The sequence below is a fragment of the Neovison vison genome, chromosome 7 (genome assembly GCF_020171115.1).
Source record: "Neovison vison isolate M4711 chromosome 7, ASM_NN_V1, whole genome shotgun sequence".
NCBI classification, from domain to species: domain Eukaryota; kingdom Metazoa; phylum Chordata; class Mammalia; order Carnivora; family Mustelidae; genus Neogale; species Neogale vison.
Genome location: NC_058097.1, coordinates 106,872,976 through 106,898,153, shown reverse-complemented (window position 1 = coordinate 106,898,153; position 25,178 = coordinate 106,872,976). Strand labels below are relative to the sequence as shown.

The following is a 25,178-nucleotide window of genomic DNA, read 5'->3' as shown; positions in this document are numbered from 1 at the left end:
GAGGTCTGGTTTGTTGCAACAGTTTTGACACTAAGACTTTGCCCACATTGCAGATATCAGTGTCTCCCCAAGCGGGAATCTTGATTTACAGGTTATTCTGTATTCTGCCTCAGACAAGATCACCGAGTAGGTGCCCCCGTGTGAGGCAGAGAACTTTAAAGTTACGAGGGAAAGCCCTGGAAACCACCTGATCTGGGCTTCTGCCCCCAGAAACTGCCACTTCTTGGTCTTCTATGAAAGGATAGTTGTCTGCTTTTTCTGGGTGGAAGCATCGAAAAGGCCTATTCTCTTGTGGATTCTTGCGATCCGCTGAGGAAGGTGTTCAGAGGAACTGTGGCAGGCTTGCAGTCCAGTACTTCTCTTGTTGACCTTCTGGAGGGCTGTCAGCCTGTCCGGTGTTGTGGTGGGCACTGAGGTACACAGCTCAGACAGGCACAGGCTCCATCCTTATGGGACTCCTGGTCTTCCTCATGTAATTCTGGGAGCCCTTCTAGTGACATCTCAGAAGCCAGCCTCTGATTTAGCACGTCTAGTAATAATAAGTATGCAATTCCCCAAGACAGATTATTCTGGTTTCATAGTTACGTGGTTTTCAGAGCTAGAGGGGACCGAGGAGGTCATCGTCTCCAGGATAGTTGTTTCTGGGCTTAACTTCACAAGTGAACTTTTACTCAGAACACTAATCTATAAAATGGATAAAATTAGCTGTGCCACAGGTGCGTCTGTGCCCACTGGACAGCCCCTCTCGCATCCCTAAGGGGCCCCTCCTCAGATCCCTCACACCCTGACCCAGGAATTTGGATCACCTCTAACAATTAGGAAGACTTGTCCTACGTTGAACTTGTGACTTCCCATTATTCAGATTCAGGCCCCTGGAACAGCACAGGATAAAACCCCTTCTGGTACTTGAAGAACACCCAGTAGTCCCCTTGCTGCTGGCCTACACCTTCTCATCTGGAAGATGAATTGGGCTCCAGGCCTTTCATCTGTCTTCAGGGCCATGTTCTCAAACTTTGGGTCCGGAAAGTCTTTCTGAAGTTCTCATTTCTTCTGGGCTGGAAACTAGAGACAGAACTTCTGTCAACTATCTTTGATGAATTTGAAGTGGGTTTTTAATTTCCCTTCCTCACTCTTTACTTCCCCCACACCCTCGCCCCCCAACCCAGATGGAATGCTTTGACCCTCTTAGAGAAAAACCGTTTATCACCAAGTTTTGAAAAGTAAAGAGGTGTGAAGGACCTGGCCCTCTTAGATGGAATAACACGGGCAATCTCCACGCAATTCCCATTTTAGAGCCTGGCCTGACAGCAGCTCTGTGTCCCCGGAGCCTTCCAAATGCCTGTCAGCGTGCAGGCCGCAGGGCAGGGCCGAGCAGGGGCCACCCTTCAGTTAGAGCTGGTGGCAGATCGAGTTTCAGGGCCCAGGGCGATATGCACTGCGGAGACCGCCGGGCGTCCTGTGTGGAGCAGATGGAAGCCGAGTCTGAAGGCGCTGCTGGCAGCCGGTTCCTGCCCGGCTCAAGCGCTGTAGTGTCAGGCCCCAGCCGAGTGGGGGGATGAGGGACGGGGCCACCGGCGACATGAAAATAGAGGACTTGGCAGCTGGAAAAGTGGATGCGTGTACCCTTTCATCAGAGGCCCTAGCTTCCTTCCACTCATTTTAATTGACTGTCCCCATGGTTGCTTGTGGTGTTAAGTTGGGAGCGCTGGTTACCGTTGTTTTCACCCTCTGTCCATATTTTATGTAGAACGGTGTGTTCAAATCGAGCTTGAATTTAATTCCGTGAGCTATGTAGGACACTTAGGAAGTATGAGTTGATGATAATATCTGGCTTTCTGCATTTTGTCATTTTTTACCATCTGTGCAACACATGGAAAGTGTGAGATTTCTGTTCTTTTGCATGAGGGATATTACGGAGGGCATACAAGATAAAAACTTGTCTCCTGGGTGTCGCCACTGCCACCCGAGGCCTTAACCTGGGACCTGTAGACATCAGGGGAATATCGATGGCATGATTTGGGGGTTCCTTGAACAGACTGAAGTTATACGCAGATTTTTGTGCATAAATTCTTACTCGTGTTTTTCTGGAGAGTTTTCAAGGCATCTGAAACAAAATAATGATTAAGGATGACTGAATAAAGTTTTCAAGATCCTGAAACTGAACTAGCTACATCTTCTAAGCAAGGCTTATTATACTGGTGTTCATTTCTTTTGTTTTTAAAGAAATTGCCTTGAAAATCCTTGAAAATCCTAAAGCAAGCCTGTGACTGAACGTCATCCTGCCTTGGTCATCTGATTGAGGACTGACGTGGTTACCTTTTATGCACTCCATGTGGTGTGGGAACCGAAAGAAAACAGAATGGCGCCATCTACAGGCGTGAACAAAAATCTCATCGCTTTCTTGTCAGGCCCAGGCCACCTCCTCACCTGGGGTCTTTAGTTGTAGTAACTTTTTCTTTCCTTCTTTCTTTTGTTTAAAGTAGGCTTCATGCACCCAGCATGGAACCCAGCATGGGGCTTGAACTCATGACCCTGAGATCAAGACCTGAGCTGGGACCAAGAGTTGGACGTTCAACTGATGGAGCCTCCTAGGCGCCCACTTGTAGTAACTTTTTAAGTCTTGAACATTTTTTTCTTCTCAAGTAACTGCAGATCACAGAGGTGTGTGTCAAAGATATTTGTAATCTATACAAATGCTCCAGTTGTGGGGTGTAATCTGGCTACACTGGAAACATAATTTTAATAAAAGTATAATGTGGTAGATGGCACTTACTCTTTCCTAGGCATATAGGTCTTAGGATCTACACTGCGTTTGAATATACTTTTAATTCTAAAGCAAGAACAAACTGATGCCTGCTATAAAATCATTTTGATGTGGGCACTTTCTTTTAAGGCAAGAATAAAATTAGAATTGAGTACATTGTCTCAATTACCCTATGTATTCTTTTTAGCATGATGATGTAGAATGGTGTTTGCCACACGGTGCCGAAACTGTGGGGTTGCAGGTTGAATTCACTCTGGAAAAATAGATCAAACAGGATTTATATCTACATGAAGACATATCAAGGGCGGTTCGGAGCCTCTCTCTCCAGCCCCAGCCCTGCCATTACTTTGCAATGTCAAGCACGTTCACTTGTTTCTTCTTTTATACAGGGGCTAATAATAGAAGCTAATTTAGGGTTGTTGAGAGGAGTAAATGAAATAAAGTTGTTAAGCACAGGGCCTTGGACATAAAAAGTCTTTTAAAATTAGCACTGATCAGTTACTGCTCTCATCACTGGCCAGTGTTATTTTCAGGACCAATGTCATGAAATGGAAACTGTTTTAAAACCTGTGTCTTACAGAGAATTTTGTAGCTTTTAAAAAAAGTATCTTTTTTTTTTTTATTGAAACGTAATTGACGTACAACACTGTAGTAGTCGCAGGCCTACAACACAGTGATTCAGCATTTATATGCATTATGCCGTGATCACCACGAGAATCTAACTACCATCCCTCGTGGCCATGAAGAAGTTACGCTGTCCTTATTGTATTCTCGATGGTGTACCTTGCGTGTTCACTTCTTATTTCTTTTTAAGTGGAAATGTGTGCCTTTTAGTCCCCTCCCCAACTCACCCACCTCCTCACCCTACTCCCCCCAAATGTATATAGTTTTAAAAAGCATTTTCACAAACACAATCTTGTTTGATTAGAGTTTCAATAAATATTGATTCATATTCTCGGTGGCTATGGGTTGAGCTCCAGTTAGGTATCATCCCATGATAATCCCATGATGGAAGTTTGGTGCCAGAAACATCAGTAAGAAAGACACGGGCCTTCCATTGCAATGAGAGAGCCAGACAAGAAGGCAGTAAATCAGATGGCTTCAAAAGAAGTCGATCGTGTGGATAAAATTCTTGTGGTGTGGATGGAGGGTCACTGGAGGCCCACTTGACATCGATGAGGTGGCTGGAAAGAGCTTTCTGAGGAAGTGGCATTTGAGTTCTCTAGAGTGACAGGAGCCAAACGCATGAGGGTCCGAGGAAGCAGTGAGTGGAAAGGCCGCTGGTGGGCCTGTGTGTGCCAAGCGGTGCACAGTCCAGAGAGAACACCTGAGCCGCCAGAGGGACTGCGGCAGGAGGGGGCCCAGTCGCAGAGATGGGGGCCTGAGGGCTGGGGACTTTGGACTTCGTTCTCTGGGATGTGGAAAGAGACTGGAGAGTTGTAGGCAAGGTGGTGCTAACTCAGATTTCTGTTTTAGAAATACGCCCTTTGCTTCTCTGCCGAGAACAAGTTATAAAGGAGCAAGGGCGGACGTGGAAAGACCAGCTGGGAGACTTTGGCAGTAGTCGGAGCAAGAGATGATGGGGGCTTGGCTGAAGGTGTCAAAATTATTGGCTAGGAGTTCGGATCCTGCCCACAGCTCTGCACAGTCCAGAGGCAGCATGACACGTGGTTAAGGGTAGCGCCAAAGTGTCCAGCTGTCCAGTTTGAGATCTGACTTCATGAGATCTTAGACACAGTGCTTGACTCCTCTGTGCCTCTTTGTTACCATCTCTAAAGTGGCAGCGATGATGGGACCTTCCCACTAGGATGGCCGTGAGGTGCATGAGAGAAAACTCGTCAAGTGCTCCCGAGAGTGTCTGCTAGTACAGCTCGCTCCTGTCATCGCTGCCACCTCCAAACACAAGTACCACTCCCTCATCGTCCTCTACCCACAGCGCACACCTGAGGAAACTTGGAGCATGGTTCTGAAATCGTGAATCCGTTGTACGTTCTGTAGCATGGCGTGTAGTACGAGCCGTTGAAGAACGATACTGACCTAGTCATCGGTAGCTCAGAGCCCGGTTGTATGCAGCCGTGACGGTCTCAATGCACATTGAGGAAATGATAAATAAGGCTGGCAACAAGTCCCGGGCTGTGGTAGGGAACATCCGGAGCCTCTCAACCCCACACCGTCAGAATTTAAATCCTGAGGTTTGAAGAGAGCTCTAGACACTGAGCCAGAAGCATTAGTGGGCACGTAGTAATACACACAGGAAGGTAGAACTGAATGTTTCGAGGACCTTGTAAGATACCAAATCTCTTTAGAGGACATTCAATTTTTTTTTTTTTTTAAGATTTGTTTATTCATTTTAGAGAGAGCATGCATGTGTGAGTGCACAGGCTGGAGGGGCAGGGAGAGGGAGAGAATCTTAAGCAGACCCTGTGCAGAGCCTGGAGCCCCACATGGGGCTCCATCCCAGCACCCTGGAAACAGGACCTGAGCCGAAACCAAGAAGTCAGATGCTTAACCGACTGCACCACCCAGGTGTCCCTAGAGGACATTCAGTTATGTGTTGAATGGGGCCAGACAGTATATAAATACGTGAGACCCCCAGAGTATCCCTAATCTGTCCTGTCAGACTTACAATGAAGGCATTAACCCAACTTTTCTTCGCCACTTCCTGCCTTTGCCCAGTCCCTCGTGGAGTGAACAGTGACAGCGGTGAGGAGCAGGAGAGAGAAAGGAGAAGCAGGGGGCTGGAGAGTCCATCTGCTTGCCTGACCTCGAACTCCTCAGCCGCCGCGGTGTCCCTGTTGCCAAGGCTGAAGGCGGCCCCTTTGTCCATTGCAGAGTGCGAGCACCTGATCCGCCACATGCTGGTGTTAGACCCCAGCAAGCGCCTCTCCATGGAGCAGATCTGCAAGCACAAGTGGATGAAGCTGGGCGACGCCGATCCCAGCTTTGACCGGGTGAGCTGAGTCCTGCGCGCCTCGGGGGGCCTCTGCCGGGAGCTCCTGCTCTCTTTTTCACATGAGATCGTAGTCATGCCCGGACTGCAAAAGAGCGGGTGCTGGGAGCAAACTGCCCTGTGTCACTGAAGCAGGAGGGAATTTTAAAGCAGCTGGGCTGCCGGAGAGTAGCCATCCCAGTTGCTTGCTACTTGCCCCCAAATCCTAGTCCCTCCTTGGCTTTTGAAACCATAGAGCCCACATTCCTGCAACTCCCTGACCCCAGACACAGCTCCTTCCTCTTGTCCTTGTGTTTTACGCTCAGTGGCTTCTGCAGCGCAGCTTTATTTAAACCATTTTGGCCATCCCGAAGGACCTCAGCGAAACAGGGATCTTGTCTGCTGGCAGCTGAGGACCTAGAACTTTCTTGCTTAGGCTTTGTCTGAGGCCAAAAATATCCCAAGCTTGGGGCACAGAACAGCTAGTTCCTAATAGGTGACCTGCCATCCCTGCGTGGATAACTGGGGCTTTGATAGCTTGCCTCTTTTTAATGTCACAGTTAATAGCTGAGTGCCAGCAGCTGAAGGAAGACAGACAGATAGACCCCCTGAATGAGGACGTCCTCTTGGCCATGGAGGACATGGGACTGGACAAAGAGCGGACGCTACAGGTATCTCTGAAGGCGTGGAGGACAAAGCGAGGGGTGGCCGTAGTCCCTCTGTCCTGCCTTTTCCACTTTTTTCTCTCTCCTGGGAACTTTCCCTTTTCTTCCTGTTCTTCTTCCTCGACCCCTCCCTTGAGCCTCGACAAGAAGGTGCTTTGATCTGCTGATGTACTACTGAGAGGGTTTTGGTTATTGACATGACATTTCACCAGGGCTTCTCACTCTTTTTCCTTCTCCCTTGGTAGTCGTTAAGATCAGATGCCTACGATCACTACAGTGCCATCTACAGCCTGCTGTGTGATCGACATAAGAGACACAAAACCCTGCGTGTCGGAGCACCTCCTAGCATGCCCCGAGCCATGGCCTTTCAAGCACCAGTCAATGTCCAGGTGGGCAATCACTCCAGTGACCTGAATCAGGACAAGTGGCACCGGGGAGGAGGGGACGGTTAGCCAGTGCTCGCTCACTCACTCCAAGAGAGTTTCCTCCTCTTCTTTACCTCCATCCTTTCCTGTCTGTCACGTCTTCCTTTGTCAGAGGTCAAGCAAAGGTTGAAACTTCTTTGACAGAGAGGATGCAAGGGTATTCCAGTACTCAGGATGGACAACAAGAGTTGCATGTTGTTTTTTAATTAAAGAAACAGCCAATCATTGAGAGAGACTGTTTTCCCTAAAGAATGCTTCCTTGTTGTAGCTTCTAAGGGCAGAGGAACCAAAGACTCAGAGGTAGAAACATAGACTTTAGCATCAAAGAATCCTTTGAAAGAGCGTCATTATTTCCACCTAGCATGTAAGTCAAGAGTGTATACGTATGTACTGCTTTCTAGGCGGAGCAGGCCGGTACCACTATGAACATCAGCGTTCCCCAGGTGCAGCTAATCAACCCAGAGAACCAGATCGTGGAGGCAAGTAGTGACCTCGGATAGCTGTCAGCCGAAACCACTTTCTTCCCCGTATCTTTGCTTCCTTTCCTGGCTTCCCATTTTAAATTCCTTTTTATTTCTAATTTGATCGTATTTCCTTCCACCTCAGCCGGATGGGACCGTGAACTTGGACAGCGATGAGGGTGAAGAGCCCTCCCCTGAAGCCCTCGTTCGCTATTTGTCCATGAGGAGGCACACGGTGGGCGTGGCTGACCCCCGGTGAGTATCTGACCAAGAGCCCTGAGTTCTTCCTCCGCAGAGAATTCCCACCCAACTTGGAGTCCCTACTGTGGCTCATTTTTTCTACTTCATTCTACCTCCTGAATGAGATCGAATCCAGTGGCCGAGATATGTTTTTCTAACCCAATTAATCACAATACTTGGGTGAGGAACATGGTAATGTCTTGGCTCACTAAAATGGAGATTTTCTGATCTAAGTCACATAAAAGGACCCCTTAAAATTCATCCGAGTTTAACAGCTTTTAGAGATATTGTTTACTACATGTTCTAAGGCACGACTCATTGAAGAAGGGAGGACAAATGGTACGGTGTAATTTATGTAAGTTAAAAATTAAATTAACTGAACAAGACTCCAAAAACATACCAAGTAAGTACCGTTTTCCCAAAACGGTTCTTCGATATGCTCTCCAACGCCCTTACACGGGAAATGTACCGAAGGCCGGCTCTCTGTTTTTGTTCTACATTTGAAGACTTTCAACATTAAAAATAGCCTTACCTCTTCTCTGGATATTTCCTTTACTATGCTGGGAAGAGAAGGTTATGGCAAGAGTTCTCCTGAGAGTTCAATTAGGGGCGAAGCTAGTGTTCTTATAAATATAAACCTTTTTTCTCTAAGTGATTTCCAAAAAAGCCTCCCGAGGCCGGCTGGTTGTTTGCTTTACGTTTCTCATTCTCAGCCTATGATCAAACAGCAATAGGGGAACATTCTGGCTTCAAAGACCCTGTCAGCTGCACAGGGGCGGAGTCCTGTGTCACTCTGTTCACGGAAAGATCTCTTATTTCAACGTGTGCTGTCAGCCTTACCGTTTGGGCCCAAGAGCCTGCACGTCCACTACTTATCTGTCCCATCAGCTCCGATGGGAGTAATTGAATTCCTTCCCTGGTGAATCAGTTGCTACTTCGGGCAGCCATTGTTTGAGTGGTTGGTCTGTGTCCTCCAGAAGCTCGCTACTCACCTCCAGGCTTTGAAAACCCAAATTGGAGTGGTGCCAGGATTTCCTCTTGGCTCAGAGCTGTTGGTTTTACACGACTGGGCAACGAAGAATAGCAATCCCCAGTCCCAACTGGGAAAATGGCAGAGAGCCACATTCCGTGTACCAGGCTTCTACTCGCTTTGGGGTCTTTGAGGTGCAGATTCAGGAGGAAAGTGAAAAACTAAAAGAACCACCACCACCACCACCACAACAAAACTTGTGATGAATTTAGCAGTTTCATCAGTTTGGGGATATAAGCATGTTGGAGTGAGACAATTAACCAAACGTCTCTGTCATCCTGTTTCCTATCAGCACGGAAGTTCTGGAAGATCTGCAGAAGCTCCTGCCTGGCTTTCCTGGAGTCAACCCGCAGGCTCCGTTCCTGCAGGTGGCCCCTAACATGAACTTCATGCACAACCTATTGCCCATGCAAAATTTGCAACCGACGGGGCAGCTTGAGTACAAGGTACCCAGATGTGGGACAGGGCTTACCCGCAGAGAAACACATTTGAGCTTCCTTTGGGGGACTTTGAGGGACCTTGCCCAGGATTTAAGGGTACATCCTTCTAGAGAAGGACGATATCCCTTGCATGGCAGCTTGGGTGAGAGGGAATATCAGTCTCTACATACTCAGAGGATCCCTTAGTTTCCACGGATTAGCGGACTGCTCTTTCCCCCACCTCCTTCCCCTCCTCACCACCCCCTCCTGCCCACTCTGCTTGCGACAGGAGCAATCCCTCTTACAGCCGCCCACCCTACAGCTGCTGAATGGAATGGGCCCCCTCGGCCGGAGGGCATCAGACGGAGGAGCCAACATCCAGCTACATGCCCAGCAGCTGCTGAAGCGCCCACGGGGACCCTCCCCACTTGTCACCATGACACCAGTGAGTAGCGACAAGAGGCCCCGCCTACTTTCTCAAAGGCTTTTGGTAAAGAAGCTGTGGGCCTGCGGCTGGGAACCCAGGTCACCCACCTAGATGTCTGAATTTCTTCTTCCTCTAAGCTTATGGTGCTCAGTGTATTCCCATTTTCTTCAGGCTCGTAGAATTTTCCAGACTTAATTTTTGGCTAACTTCTTTGCTTAACCAAACAGCTGCCACTCGAAGTCTGCGCCTGAAGAGGCTCATCCTCAGTGGGCCACTTCCGGGCTCCGCGCTAGGTGCCACCACAGCCCTACAGCCCGGAGGTGGGGTCCCTGTGGCCTGACGGACTCAGCCCTCTCCTGGTAACGCCTCCTGGCCCAAGGACCTTGGTGCCTAACCATTTGCTCTAGAACGAACTGCCCCAGTTCTCCATTGATGAGCACTGCTTTGCATTTTTGGTACAACCTCATTCACTCAATTATTTGGCTTTCATAAGCTCTAACCTAATCAGGCGGTTTCTCTCAACCCCATCTTTTTTAATATATATGATGGTCACATTCAAAGATTCTTTTCCTCTGCTAGGTTCTGTTTATTTTCAGTTCTTTTCTTGTCATAGGTAAACCTTCGTTCGTTCGTTCATGCTCACGCGCCCATACGAATGGGTGCTAATCATATCCACAGCCCTCCCTGGGTGTTTCTAGAGCAGTGCTTCTCAACCTACCGCTTGTGGAGGACCTTTCTCCCCTTCCACCCCTTATGGGATTAATACCTTTGTAAAATACAACAAAAGTGAATTGTTAGAAAAATATTTTAAAACCTAAATTTTCAGCAGACAAAATCACCCCATTAAATTGCTCTAGAAGTTTCTAAAAGCTTACTCTTTACTTTTGTACTAACCCTGTCACGGATTGGTAACAAAACAGTGTGTGGACTGATATGGGCCCAGCACGGGCCACCCTTTCAGTAACAAGCCTGTTGGGAAAAGGAAAAGATCATGTTCATAGTTGTTGGCTCATCATATTGAGAATACAGGATCAGCGTATGTTCAGTGTTGGAATAACAGTGAAGGACCATGTGTGAGTAAGTGCCCGAGTGATTCTCCTGGACCAGGAGGTGGCAGTGGCATTCAGGGACCCGCCAGATCAGTGCAGGTTATGAAGGACCAGGAACAGCTTTGTGGGAGATGGACTGACTTCCTCTGTCCACTGTAACTGCTTGCACCAAGGTCACTAACAAGCTTCTGTTCATAAATCCGGTGGATGTATTTTATCTTTCGGGCCTTCTAACTATATCAGTCTCTGTTGACCATTCTTTCTCTTGGAAATACTGCCTTCTTTTGGCTTCTGTGATACCACATTCTCATTTTCTTCCTGCCTCTCCTTTTCACTTTCTCTTTCTGCTTGTTCTTTGAAGTTGGTGAAACCCCAATTTTATCTTAGGTCCTGTTTCCATCTCATTTTGCATACACTGTCTGGCTGATCTTGTCTGCTCCCATGATTTCTGTTAACCAAATGATCTCCAGCCCAGAACGCTCTTTTCTTCCGAGTTCTCCACTTCGTATAGATGACTGCCGACCGCGTGGGTTTAGTTGGTTATCCCGCTAGTACTCGACATGTCCTCAGATTTGAACTTGACATGTCCTCAGATGACTGCATGTAACCTATTTCTCCCCCCTGGGAGGCAGTGACAGGCACTGTCATTCTCCTGGTCACACAAGCTAGGAATGTGGAATTTCTCTTTAACTCTTCCCTCCCCCTCCTCCCCATATCCGGTCAGTTACCCAGCATCTTCTGTCTGTCCCCCTCCATTGCTCCGTCCTTTCGTCACTGTCATCCTTTGCTGAGACTAACACAGGGGCCTCCTCACTAGCCTCCTTGCCTCCAGCCTTTCCTCCTCATCCCCACCACCAGCCCTTTCTACACTGCAACTCAAGCAAGCTGGCTCTCTAGAGCATACACCTTGTAACATCACATCCTGCCGAAAATCCTGTAGTGAATCACCACCACTCTTCCTCAAAATATACTTCTTAATGTGGCATTCCAGGCCATCCGTAACTGGCCACCCTCCCTCTCCTGCCTCACCTGTCGCCCCTTCCTGCCTGACCCTTTTCACTCTAGTCTCGTGGAACTGTAGTAAGGGATCCGTACAGCCTGGCATTTAAACAACGAAATTATTCCCAAAGTTTTCATTCTGTCTTATAATGGTCTTCAATTGTTTTAAAAGGCTCTTTCATAATAATCAAAGTAGGACTTGCTTTGGTCTAGTGCCTGAGGTGTGGTGACTATGTGGGCCCCCAGGCTGAGAGGGGCTGTGAAGGGTGCACAGCCCACGAAAGTTCTCACGTAGAAGAGGAGAGCCACAGTGATGCATGCCACGTACGTGTTGTGGCAAGGCGTAGCTCTTTTAAAGCACTGAATTGCAACTACACAATTCTGTGTTGTGTACCAAAGTGTACTTTTAAAAAACCATGGTGCTTTTTTGGCACAAAAGGCATCGAAACGCTGGTGATAACACTAATACGAAACAGCAGGCCAGTTCCTAGACGTTCAGGTAAACAAGCTCCTACTATATTTTCAGGCCCTCAGACACCTTCAGACACCTTCAGGCTTTCTCTTTTCTCTCAGCCTAGAAACCCCAAAGGCTTGTGAGCCTTCTCCTCTCTGCATGGCCAGCTCCTGCCTACCCTTCAGGTTTCGGTGAAGTGTCACATCCTCCAAGATGCTTTCCTCGGTGCCCAAGGGCCCCAGTAGAGGACCCTGTGATTGCCTGCTTCCTTGTCTCTGTCCTCCATGGGACTGTAAAATGAGGGCGAGAACTGTATTTGCTAATTCACATTTCGTCCCGGAACATGGTAGGCATCCAGCTGTTTGTTGGATGAGTGAACGGAGATGAATCAGAGGAAGAAATGCAAATTAAAATCACCTGAGCAAGGTAAAAATGGAAAGCTAGAGAGGCATATGAAAGTTCCGCATAAACCGGGGGCCCTAGAAGAGTTTTGTAAATAAAACAAACAGAAAGGCCTGTCCCCAGCCGGGTTTCCAGAACAAGCATATTCCAGAAGAAGCGCCACCTTGAGCTTTTCCTTCCTGTCTCCCTGCAGGCAGTGCCAGCAGTTACCCCTGTGGACGAGGAGAGCTCGGACGGGGAGCCAGATCAGGAAGCCGTGCAGAGGTAATGTGACATCTGGCAGTGCTTGCAGAACGCCCTTGGGCAGGCTCCCCCTGCAACCAGCGAAAGGTCACCTCTGCCCAAGGAGGTGGTACAGTGCAGCTTCAACATTTGTGTGGTCTCTTTGCTCAAGCCAGATGGCATGTTCCTCCCCACATGGAAGTAACAGAAGACTACCCAGAAAATGTCATTTCTGTAAGCGCCATTGGAAGTCCCCTAAGTGACAGCAATAACCATGAGAACGTTTTCTCTCCTCCCTCCTTATTTGCCCCCTGCCTTCATATTGCAACTCTGATAGTATTCACAAGGCACAAAGCCTGCTCCTACCTGCCAAGAACTGTTTACTGAAAAGGAATTGGAGATTTGGGATGACAGTGATCCTAGCTAGTCTGGCCATGGACCTCTGGCATGGACTCTTCCTTCCCAGGAGAATGAATGCCTCTTGTACTGTTTGCTGCATGCTTCTTCCGTCCCCCGTGCCAACAAAGAGATAATGAAAAGAGGAATATGGGATTCGGGCCAGGGACAAACGCAAATACCCATTGTTTGCAGAACCTTGGTGAGAGATGCCTAATTCACAGAAAACGGCAGTGACCGTCAGGCACGCTGTACTGTTCGTTCTCCCTCAGCCCCGTTAGCCGTGGTCCACAGCTCCGTGCATGCCCCCCTGTGGGAGTCGTCTTTCTTATTTTCCGGGGAGGGGGGTTTGACCAGAATCCAGCATGTATTTTCCCAGAAATACAGGTGTTCTTCAAAATTATATGTTTTTCCCTTGAGGGAAGTTGAAATAAAATGGTTTTCATGGGCTCCTGGGGGAACTTTGGGTGTCTTTATCAAATGGGTATTAAACCACTCATGGCTCACTCTTTGGCAAGTTTACATACCACTAATTGCCCTATAGTCTGTTAACTACTTTTAGCTTAAATACTTGGGCAAAGCAGTAAAGAACAAAGCAAGACCACTTTTTCGGAACCTGACGGTTGCTGGCCGGTACTCTCTTCTTTACCGCCGTAGCTCTGTATGAGGGCTGCGGTTCAGAAAGAAGAGGGGAGAGCAGGGTGCTGGCAGGCCCGTCAGCTCCTCCTGCGGTTTAGCCAATAGAAGAAGAATCATCACGACCTTTTTTTTTTCCCTCTATGCTGTTGTCTCTATAGTTTGCTGATAATAGGGTATTTGATGTCGCAAATGGGCCCCTGCTGGTGTCCTGAAAAAAAAAATTAGGGAACTTCCTGCCTTTCTCCCTTAATTAGACAATGGCGGCTCACTTTGTCTTCTTTGCCTTGGACTTGACTTCCTCTGGCTCCACCTTCTTTCTTCTTTAGACTAGCATTAAGGGGTTAAGTGCCCCTCAGTCCTGACGTCATGGATAGGGATAATGCTTCTTTTACATGTGCCCAAGAAGAGCAGCAGTGACCGAAGAAGTCGTCAGCTAGAGGCAGGGGGACCCATAGCTTACTTTTGGCATTAACTAGTAATAGACCCGATAGAGCTTTAGAATCAAAGTCATCAGCCTGTCCACTCCTTCGCCTTGAAACTTCTGTTTCTTGCCCCCTAGAAAAAAACAATTCTGAACATTTCATGTGGTTTCATTTCTTCATTCTCTAGAGAATATGGTTCCTTTGGGACAACATCAGTTTTTCTTCTCTGATGACTGAATTACAATCTTGGGGCATGAGCCGTGGGGTAGTTTTGGAAATCCCTCATCCTCAAGTGGAAGGATCTGTTTGCCGTGACTTGGAAGTGAGGACCCGGGGGGCCGGTGAGGTCTAGAGACGCATGTGGAGACCTTCTGAATATCTATCTCTCTTGGCTCATCTCTAGGAATAATCCTTAAGGCTCATCTCCTCTGCCTTGTACTTTAGACATTTGGAGGGACAAGAAGATAAAATTAACAAGTGGGAAATGAATCCTTCTAGCTAATGGAATGAAGGAAGGAAAATAGATCTTCTTTGTGAGCTACATCTGTTTTCTCTCTTCTCTTAGTGGCTTACTCTTAGGTTCAAAGTTCAGCCACTTGAGTGGGAAGCCCGCTTTCGTTGGCCAGCTGGCCATGTTTCTTTCATCCAGCCAGGGGTCTGTTTGCCATGGAGCCCTTTTTGAGCTCTGGCACTGTTTCATTCTGAGTGCTTTGGATTAACTTCTAATGCTTCTTGCAGAGGAATATTCCTGTCTGTCTTTTTTACTATGAAATGTGCTCCTGCTTGTTGCAGGTACTTGGCAAATAGGTCCAAAAGACATACACTGGCCATGACCAACCCTACAGCTGAGATCCCACCGGACCTACAACGGCAGCTAGGACAGCAGCCTTTCCGTTCCCGGGTCTGGCCCCCTCACCTGGTACCTGATCAGCATCGGTGAGTAGCCACATGAGCTATGTGAGCTCCTTGAGGCTCATCGGGCAGACACCCTTCTTGCTAATCTTACAAGTGATGGCGACGAGCATCGAGGCTTTCAGTAGCATCCTGAGCTCACATCTTCTCAGCTCCTTGCACCAAGCAGGGCACAGGGCCGTGTGAGAGTCTTCTTCCCCGTTACCTCGTAAACATGTTTCTGGTCTGCAGTTGGTTCTCGTGATTCCGGGAATTGACTGGTAGATGAACTTGAACTTGAAACCTGCGAGGAGGTGAAGTTCTCAGAGGACAGCTGGACATGGGAGGATTTGTAGCCTTATCGGTAGACTTGACCGTTCGTAACCCATCACCTTCAAAAGAATGAGCGTATCTTATCATGTTACCACTGAACGATGAACTTGGACATGCAGGAAGGTACATCCCTTTGTGAACGGTAGAGCAGAGGTACAGCGTTCTCTTGAGTGTGGTGCTCGAGCAGTCATTCTTGCAACAACACTCTGACTGCTGGAGTCTTTTACTAGGTCTCTCTTAGATTTGTAATTCATCCTCTTGAAGAAATAACAAGCTTCACCTTCCTGGCTGAGACAGCTTCCTACAACTGAATCCAAGTGAGCCTGGAAGCTCAGGGGCGTGACACTTGGCGGGATTAAGAAGGTGATCACCTTCTGTGAATGACTCAGATCCTTAGCTGTATCCCCTCTAAAGCCGTCCCCAAGCTCGTGGGCCACACATTCCAGGGCACCACCAGCCGCTGAGCTTACTTCCTGTCAGTCATGCTGGGAGGACTATGAAAGCAGTCTTACTCGAGAAAAGCAGTCAGGTTCCGAGGAGATGAAGTTTATAACGGTGTTGTCATGAAGTCTCACAACCAGCTCACACTAGCGAGCTCGACACAACGTTTTTATTGTGGCGAGTTACCCATCAGGCGTCCTTATAATCAGCAGAGGCCGTGGACTCTGCGCTGAGGGAGACTGAATGAGTGCCCTGCTGGCACTCCGAGAGGAGGGAGATAAGCTATTAGAGATGACCTTGAATAACCGTCACAATGGTCTGGTCGGAGGAGTGGGAATGACAGCTCTCCAACCAAAATGCTGGTGCAGAGAGGCAGTCGTTTCCTCAGGAAAATCTCTCAGGACCTAAAGGGTGAGGGCACTGCAAGAGAAGGGACTCGGGGTGATGGTTGGAGAGGTGCCTCCCGCCACATACCCAGCCCGTCATTGCTACCAACACCCCGGCGTCAGTTTTCCGTGATTTCTCAACAACTCTGAGCCCGCCACCGTTACCCAGCAGAACCTTTATTTCTTTTTGCTCCCTGTCTCTGTCTTCCCTGCCCCCACAGCCTGCCAGCTGCCACGCCTTTGTCAGGGTCTGTTGTTCAGCCCAAGCCCCTCGGGTATCCTCGTTTCATTGTACGTGTTCCTCAGGAGAGCCTCCTGTCGGGGAGACGTGGAGGTCAGCCCCTTTCCACAGTCCGCCTCTATCACGGGTCCTCTCCCCTGTCTCCGTGTGTCTAGTGAGGACGGCCACGTCGGCCACAGCTCCGTGTGTGTGTGGTTGCCACCCTGCCTACCGTCACCGCCAAGGCCTTGCCTGCTGGAAATGTGTCTGCCGTCTGTGTTCGTGTGAACACTCGTGGTGGAGTGTTTCAAGGGTGTCCTGTGGCCAAGCCAGTTTGAACTGGAATGAGTGCTTGACAAGTGGCAGATTGTGCCAGGCGGGGCACTTCTGCACGCTCAGCCTGTCTTGATGGGATTCCTGTAAAGACACGGCAACACCAGAGACTGAAGGTAATCTGCAGAGGACAAGCGCGCCTTTGCAGGGCCAGAAAACCCTGGAAGTGGGTGGCCTAGACAGATGATTGAGTTCCTCTCATTTTCCGGAGGAAATTTTCCAAGAACAGCCTATAGACATCTCCTCTTCTGGGGTATAATTCATGAAGTCCAGCATGGAGACAGAAGAGGGCTCTGATCACTCAGATCCTGGAAGTGTTTGATTTTAAAAGCTAAAAAAATGTAAAGCGTAAATTTTTTAAAAAAATGAACACAGGATGGATTTTATCTAGGTGGGGAACCAAGTTCCTGTTGGAGAAGTGTAGTAGGAACATCAGCCTGATACGGGGCTCTCCGGAGTTTGAACGTGATTGCAAAGAAAAATAAAACAAAGTGGATCCTGTGAGTGCTTCCGAAATGAGCGGCGCGGTCGGAACTCTTCCTCCCAGTTCCTGTGTCCGACTGGCCGGGGCCGGTGACTGCACAGCCTGAGCTTCTGGAAAAGTCACGAAGTCCCCGGGCCGGGGCGAGCGGCTCTGAGGGGGGAGGGCGGGTTTTGTGCAGAGTGAACCCCTGCAGAACACAGCTTTCTGAGTCCATCAGAAATGGGTCCATCGTCAGAAAATAGCGAAAGCATAGGAGTCAAATGTTAGGAGAAAATAATATTTCCTGGCTTTGGCTGCAGACCCCTGGAGTAGAAGCAGACATAGGAAGTACCGAGGAAGCACTCCTGAAGGCGGTGATCCCTGTTTCTGGAGAGTGTCTGCCAAAACCATGCGTCTTCTGTGTCACACGCGTATGTTTGTGCTCATTTCATCAGCGCACCACTGTCAGACTTCCTGTAGAGCCTGAACCCGAAGTCATCGTTAGCAGAGAGAGGGTAAAGGGCTTGCCCCCACGGCCACACCGCCAGACTGCTCCACACAGTCATCAGCGCCCCCGCCCCCTCCCCATCTGCACTGTATTTGAACTCGCTTGTCCACCCGCTTCCTTACTCGCTCTGCTTCAGGTCCGAGGGAGTAGCTGGCAAGGGGGTGCATCATTTCACCCACAGTTCAGTGTGAGATCATCTCTGCCCTGGACATGAAACCCTGATCCTTTCCATCAGCTGCTGGAATGCTGCCTTGGCAGTCTTTTATCTGCTTACCTCAACCCATAAACATCTCTTTCTGATTAGGTAACGAGGAGAGGTGTTAGCTTCTAACTCCCGTGCTGTCTTAGGCATTCCTTATCCATAGCTCATTCTTCCCGTAAGATACTGGCTCTATTCGGACTGAGCGGTGGGATTTTGCCCCCACCATTCCTCTTTCGCTAGGAGGCCGGGGGGAGACGTGCTGCTCTGGGAAGTTAATTTTCACGGTGGCCGACTGTATTTGCGTTGGCCCCGTGCGCACGCTGGATCTTGAGGCCCGCATTCCTTAAGAGGGTGCCGTCTCCGTCTGGGGATCCGAAGTCCCCAAATCTTCCCGTTTACCTCCACCCTCCACTTTCTAGCCCAGAACTTCTGACTTCCGAGCCAGGCGTTTGCCACAAAGCTGACCGTAGTTTCCTTCTGGTCATTCGGAGAGCGCTGCTCAGTGAAACCGGTCAAGCAGTGCATCTGAGGTTTCGAAAGGCACTAGACAGACATGGGTATGAAAGCCAGATCTCCTGTGCAGCTTGGCCTGAGGGCCACTGAGAAGCTCTGTTTCTGACCTAGTCTGTGTGTAAGAACTGGATGTATTTGATCCCAGCACCTCCCCGGGCATGGAAAGTAAGCCCGCTAAGGTAAGTGGAAATAGAAGCCATGCAGCTGGAGTTCTCGGAAGGGCAGCAGGCTAGGGCGACGGCCGGCCTCCGGAGACGGCTGGGAAATGGCCGAATGTGCCAGGCTGTGCGTGCAACCCGCCACCTTTGCGTTCTTCTGGAACCGCAGTCCCTGGGTGATTTGGTCCAAGCCCCTGAGTCCTCGCCCCTAACCTTCTCTTCCCATATATTCAGCTCTACCTACAAGGACTCCAACACCCTGCACCTCCCCACGGAGCGTTTCTCCCCCGTGCGCCGGTTCTCAGACGGGGCTGCGAGCATCCAGGCCTTCAAAGCTCACCTGGAAAAGCTGGCCGACAGCAGCAGCATCAAGCAGCTGCAGCAGGTAATGGGAGAGGCGGCAGGCAGCTCTGCAGGAGCGTGGGAAGCACAGAGAAGTAGCGTGTGGAGGACGGGGGTGGCAAATCTCTGCCCTGTCCGTGTCGAGGTTCCAATCCATGTAGCTTCCTAACGCTCCTTCCTTACGCTCCTTCCTTACTCCTTGGTATGTACGGCTTAACCCAGGCTCAAACATCCAGCCCCCCATGAAGGGCCCAGATTTCCCTCCTGTCTCTGTGACTTTTAGGGAGGGATTTCTGAGCATGGGTTTCGGTGGGTAGCCCCTGGGAGGGCACTCCTAAGCAATCTTGGCATTCCTCGCATCATCTGCGGTGCTGGGCCCTGCTGGAGCCCGCTTGGCATTGTGAACACCTGGAGTACTCTCCCCGGGCATGGAACGGTGCTCCCAGAGGAAGGACGTACCTCTGGGCTTCCATAAAGGGCCGGTCTCCTTTCTGCCTTCCCGAGGACCAGGCTTCCAGCGACAGGTGTTCTGTAGGCAGATTTCACAGCGGACACTTCCCCCTGGACCACGGGCCACCCTTTGATGTCTTCCATTCGTTCGCCCGGAATGTGAACGTACTGGGGACACAAATACCTACATACCTGGGTCGGTTGCTCATTAAGGACACTGCTCTTCTCTTGGGGCTCTTTCCGCCCCTGAGACCTTGGGGGCAGATCTGCATCTGCTGCCGAGGCCACACGGGGAGGGCCTGGCTGCACCCCGCCTGTATCACCTGCTTTCTCTGCAGGAGTGTGAGCAGCTGCAGAAGATGTACGGGGGGCAGATGGATGAGAGAGCCCTGGAGAAGACCCAGCAGCAGCATGTGCTCTACCAGCAGGAGCAGCACCAGCAAATTCTCCAGCAGCACATCCAAGTAGGCCTTCACTCTTCGAGCTCCAGCTTGCTTGGAGTTTGCGCGCAGGCTCATTTGCCTGTGAATTTTGGAGGAGATCACGCAGAGCAGAGTGGAGTTATGTTTGTGGTTGACGTGCTTGAGGAAAGGTCATCAGACTTTTGGCCGAACCACAGAAGCATAAACCTCAGTCACAGATAGTTCTTGCCGTTTCTTCCCTTCCTGAGAACAGCTCTGACGGATCTTCAAGCTGACAATTCCTTTTCTCCTTTTCCCCATATGTTTAGGATTCTATCTGTCCTCCTCAGCCTTCTCCACCTCTTCAGGCTGCGTGTGAAAATCAGCCAGCCCTCCTTACCCACCAGCTCCAGAGGTAATGAATCACTTGTCTCACGCCTCAGCCGTTGTCTCTATAGTTGCCATCCTTGGCCTGCCTCTGATGGGAGAGAGTGACTGGCTTTAGCATTCATCCTGGAAGAATGTCTGTGAGATCGGGTTCAATGGTAGCTGTGTCCCTGAAATCCTGACTGTATACAGTCCCATGTCACTTCCTTTCCTTGGCCCCATAAGCAGAGTAATCTGACAGTCATACAGGCCAAGTCCCAGGCCCACATGGCCTCTGCCTCTCTTTGTCTGGGAGGCCTGGCAAACTGAGCCATGGATAGGTCTTATGTACACTGGGGGTTGGGGGGGCTGTATGTATGCTTCTCTAGCCTGGAGGCTTATTAAAACTTAAACCGTTTCTGCATTTGTGTAGCTTATGACTGAGAGTAAGGTCAAGGTTATACTGTCACCTCAGGAAATTTACATATTTATCTGGTTTTGTTGTTTTTTAAGGTTAAGGATTCAGCCTTCAAGTCCACCCCCCAGCCACCCCAACAACCATCTCTTCAGACCACCCAGTAACAGTCCTCCCCCCATGAACAGTGCCATGATCCCGTCTCACGGTGAGTGCGGGGGTTGGCGCGGAGCCCTGCTAAGCCACGTGCAGAAAACGAGTCTAGTCATGAGGGCCAAAGGCGTGCACTGGTAGCTAAGGGCACAGGCACCCGAGCCAGGCAGGTCTGGTTTGAAGCCTGGTACCAGTGACACCTTCACTGTGCAGCCTCAGGTAAGTGACTTACCGTCCACGTGCCTTAGCCTCTTCCAATATAAAATAGGGATAATACTAGTATTTAATGGATGCGCATATGAAAAGCACTTGGAACAGTCTCTGGCACGAGATAGTTCTCAATAAAGGTTAACTATCACCAGTATTTTCAAGAAATCCCCTTCCGACCCCACCAGATAAAAAAGCTGCTACCAGTCCCTCACTGTCTGGTTGCCTGTCCGTTGTACGTGGGCTCCTCTCGTGCAAGGCTTGAGGAGGAGGTTGACGTGAGTGTACCCGCATTGTGTGGGTGGGTCTTCAGAGACCAGTGATCTGAGGATTGAGTACTCCCCAAATTGGTAACCTCTTAAGTAACACCACACGCTCTAGATCCCCTGAAGGGTCTGGATTAGTCTAGGCCCTTCCTACTCGATGTGCAGTTCTGCCGACCAATGGTATCAGCTGGAAAAGTAAAATCTTGGGTCCCGCCCCAGACGTGCTGAATCACGGTCTGCATTTCAGCAAGCTCCTGGGCCGTTCATGTGCATTTGAGTCCGATAAGCTCTGCCCTAGATCAGAGCCACTCAAAGGATAATTCAGGACTGCCTCTCAGAGCCACTTACTGAAAACACAAATTCTTCGGGTCCCACCTGGACCCCTCCCAGAATTCTGTGGGTAGGACCCAGAAATCTGTGCGTCAGCAAGTTCTCCAGATGAGTCTCCCACACGCTGCAGTTGGCGAAGCACTGATCTAGATGGTGTCAGTGTGCGTGTCCTCGCCGGCCCCTGCTTCTGGCCGGCAGGTGACCCGGGCATTCGGTCACGCGGAGGTTCCTCTCTCTCCAGGCGCTGCTTCGCCCTCCCAGTTTCCGGGCTTACCGTCCCGCGGTGCAGTCTACCAGCAGCAACCCGAGAACTGCTCCCCTCCTCCCAGCATGGCCCTAACCTGCCTGGGCCTCCAACAGCCTCCCCAGTCACAGCAGGTGACCATCCAAGTACAGGAGCCCGTCGACATGCTCAGCAGCATGCCGGGGACAGCTGCAGGCTCAGCCGGGCGAGGCATCCCCATCAGCCCCAGCGCCGCTCAGACTCACATGCAGCACCGGGCCAGCCTGATGGCCACCTTCAGCTACGGGCACCGCCCCTTGTCCAAGCAGCTGAGCGCCGACAGCGCAGAGGCCCACAGGTAAGGCCAACGGTCCAGGTGATCCGGGTCAGGGGAAGCCCCTTAGCAGGGCGAGAGAGGAGAAGGGAAGGAGGGTGAGTCTGGCCGGGCTGTGCTCATCTCACCCTTTCTGACATCAGGGCAGTGGGTTTGGGATGAATTTAAAACCTGTTTATTGACCCAGTATCAAAGCGCCAATAATGGGACAGAGAAGGAAAATGACAGAGCTACCTTCCTATTTGTCTGCAAAGAACAACATGGCCTATTACTGGAGGAATTTCTAAAAATGCCAGTTCCCCTTGTCCATTTTTTTAGGATTCTTTCCCTCTCTGTCACTCTAAGAGCTTGGTGCTTCTTAGTAGCTCAGAGCTGCTGTAGACTAGGCCAAGTCACTCTCTTAAAGCTGGAGCTGTCCCCGGAGCTGTCCCCTTCATGGTGCCATGTGTACCCCATCTTCCCCGTCACACCCCATGTTCCTGTCCTCGGGGGTGGGGGTTCCCTACCGAGGAAGAGGAGTAGCTATTCCCCAGGGGAGTCAAGCGTACTTGTCACGCGGATGCCTGGTACTCACTCCCTTTTGTGTCTGCAGCTCGAACGTGAATCGGTTCTCCCCTGCTAACTACGACCAGGCGCACTTACACCCCCATCTGTTTTCGGACCCGTCCCGGGGTTCCCCCAGCAGCTACAGCCCTTCAACAGGAGTGGGGTTCCCTCCAACCCAAGCCCTGAAAGTCCCTCCACTTGACCAATTCCCCACCTTCCCTCCCAGCGCCCATCAGCAGCCAGCGCACTACACGGCGTCGGCCCTGCAGCAGGCCCTGCTGTCCCCCACGCCGCCAGACTATACGAGACACCAGCAGGTGCCACACATCCTCCAGGGACTGCTCTCCCCCCGGCACTCGCTCAGTGGCCACTCGGACATCCGGCTGCCCCCGGCGGAGTTCGCACAGCTCGTGAAGAGGCAGCGGCAGCAGCAGCAGCAGCAGGACTATCACGACCTGTTCCGACACATGAACCAGGGGGACGCGGGGAGCCTGGCTCCCGGTCTCGGGGCACAGGCCATGACAGAGCGCCAGGCTCTACCGTATCCAAACGCTGACTCGTATCACCACCACCACACCAGCCCGCAGCATCTTCTGCAGATCAGGGCCCAGGAATGCCTGTCGCAGGCGGCACCCCCCAGCCCGGCACACGGGTACGCCCAGCCGCCGGCCCTCCTGCGCTCGGAGAGCATGGAAGACGAGTGCTCCTGTGAGGTGGCCAAGGACAGCTTCCCGGACAGGAAGAGCTCACACCCAGTGACCAAAGGTTGCCACGACAGCCCCCTGCTCTTGAGCACTGGTGGACCCGGGGACCCCGAGTCTTTACTGGGAACTGTGAGCCACGTGCAGGAGTTGGGGATGCCTCCCTACCGACATCAGCCGGCCGCCGTGTTCAGTAGGAATAAGGTGTCCAGCCGAGGTAAGAGCCCCTGAGGGGTGAGCAGCCCCGGGCCAGTCGGCCCGGATTCACTTAATTCGGGGATGGTGTCTTTTTCCAGCCAGTGCTCTGTGTTCCTAAGAGAAAAAGAATCCCTCCAAAGACTTGCAGGACCTCCTGGGGGAGAAGGGTGTAGGCAGCGGGCACAGGTCCGAAAGGGGTATGCTTTTGAAGTAAAAAAGATAGCGGTAGGAAACTGGCGCTTACAGAATCCAGTTGGTAAAGAGAGTTCCTATTTCTCCTAAGTTGTACCATGGTTCCTTGGATTCCAGAATTCCCAGTCATCAAGATAGCCCACTTTAACTGCTGCAGTAGAACAGAATCAGCTAGTGCTAAGGAAATACGGCTTCATGTGAACGGGGCAGGACCAAGAGTCCAAAAACCCCTCGGTTCTAGGCTCGCCTCTATCACGGACGCCATAACCTCATCACTGAAACCCTCAGGTTCTTAGGTTTCTCCTCTGAAAAATGGGCACGAGGAATGATGGTGCTTGGCAGAGTATTTAGGAAGAGAAGGACGTTCATAAGTGTGCCGTGTTGAGACATAATGCATGTGCGCACGCACACATGAGGATGCCAGAAGCACTTGCCGCTCCGCAAGGATGATGGAAAGGTGGGGCGTTGTTATTACTCTGCTCTTCTCATCGATTAGCTGAACACGGAATAGCTCAGCACCCTCAGATACCCGGTTTCTCCTGCGTCACTGTGTGCAACGCACGAGCCCGTTCATCTCCATCCTGAAGGAGATCAGGGTTACTGGCGGTCAGTAAGAGTCTGAAAACCTTCTGCTGTCATTCTGGCACTCGTCCAAGACAAAAGCTGCCCTGACATCCATCCCATTAGCGTAGATCACAGAAAATGAGCTTATCCAGAGAATAAACCACCTTGAAACCTAGCATATCTTCCATCTTCCCCCCTCCTTGGAGCTACCCGCATCTCCCGTCCTGTCCTTTAAGGTCTCCAGGTTTGCTCGGTCCTCACTGCCTTGCACACCCAGGAGGGCTTAGTCAGCATCTCCTGCAGGGAACGGAATAACTCCTGGGCTCAACTGCCACTTACTAGCTATTGACCTTGGGGACAAATTACTTAATCTGTGCCTCATTTGTCTCATTGGTGACATGGAGACAGAAAGAGCTACTGCCTTATAGGGCTGCTGTGAGAATGAAATGAACTTGTATGTGAGTAGCAATTGGAGTCTGGCACATGGAAAGCCCTGTAGAGAGGTTAGCTATTCTCCTCCTTTTCATACCAACTATAGTATGCTAATCTGGGGAAAGCTTTCATTCACACAGGAAGCTTTTCCATAGTATTCCTGATACCATCATCCTGCCTCTGCTAGGACACTCCCAGTGACAGAAAGCACCCAGGCTGCTGAGGCAGTTTATTCTAGAAAGTTCTGATGAAGATCTTCCACAGGAGTTGACATTTGCTGACACTTCTATCCTGATCTTGGTCCTGGACCATAATATGGACCCCAAAAAAGTCTAATCCTTTTTTTCCACCTGGTTATGATGGTTCTCCTTGGTTTCTTTTTTCCTCCCAAGCTGAAACATTGCCAGGTCTGTCAGCCGTTCCACACGTGACCTGGTTCTGAAATCTCCCACCATCCTATGTCCGTCTACAAATACTGCAGCCACCGGTGAACTCAGTACGTCTGACTGGTGCAGGCCTCTAGGCTGAATGGCACCCGTTTACTCAAAAGCCCAGGAGTTTGAACTGTTTCAGGGAAGCCCACGTCCCTCCCTATCCATGCATTACTAAGCACAACCAGAAAGCACCGAGTCTTCTTCATAAACCGACTCAGCACAAAGCTTTCTGT

At 50.4% G+C, this 25,178-nt stretch overlaps 1 protein-coding gene across 6 annotated transcripts in view; it reads left to right on the top strand.

The window, feature by feature from the left end:
* Positions 1 to 25,178, top strand: part of SIK3 (SIK family kinase 3) — a 246,769-nt gene that overhangs the window by 212,746 nt on the left and 8,845 nt on the right. The window contains exons 7-21 of one of the 6 annotated variants that reach the window (XM_044257900.1): positions 5,597 to 5,715; positions 6,254 to 6,364; positions 6,604 to 6,747; positions 7,185 to 7,262; positions 7,390 to 7,499; positions 8,807 to 8,960; positions 9,256 to 9,378; positions 12,458 to 12,528; positions 14,736 to 14,879; positions 18,626 to 18,776; positions 19,522 to 19,647; positions 19,914 to 19,999; positions 20,464 to 20,573; positions 21,563 to 21,902; positions 22,471 to 23,342. In XM_044257900.1, coding sequence (XP_044113835.1) covers positions 5,597 to 5,715; positions 6,254 to 6,364; positions 6,604 to 6,747; positions 7,185 to 7,262; positions 7,390 to 7,499; positions 8,807 to 8,960; positions 9,256 to 9,378; positions 12,458 to 12,528; positions 14,736 to 14,879; positions 18,626 to 18,776; positions 19,522 to 19,647; positions 19,914 to 19,999; positions 20,464 to 20,573; positions 21,563 to 21,902; positions 22,471 to 23,342 — 2,739 coding nt within the window. Of the gene's footprint in view, positions 1 to 5,596; positions 5,716 to 6,253; positions 6,365 to 6,603; positions 6,748 to 7,184; positions 7,263 to 7,389; positions 7,500 to 8,806; positions 8,961 to 9,222; positions 9,379 to 12,457; positions 12,529 to 14,735; positions 14,880 to 18,625; positions 18,777 to 19,521; positions 19,648 to 19,913; positions 20,000 to 20,463; positions 20,574 to 21,562; positions 21,903 to 22,470; positions 23,343 to 25,178 lie in introns of all 6 variants that reach the window. The other 5 variants (XM_044257898.1, XM_044257902.1, XM_044257897.1 and 2 more) reach the window with 5 other exon arrangements.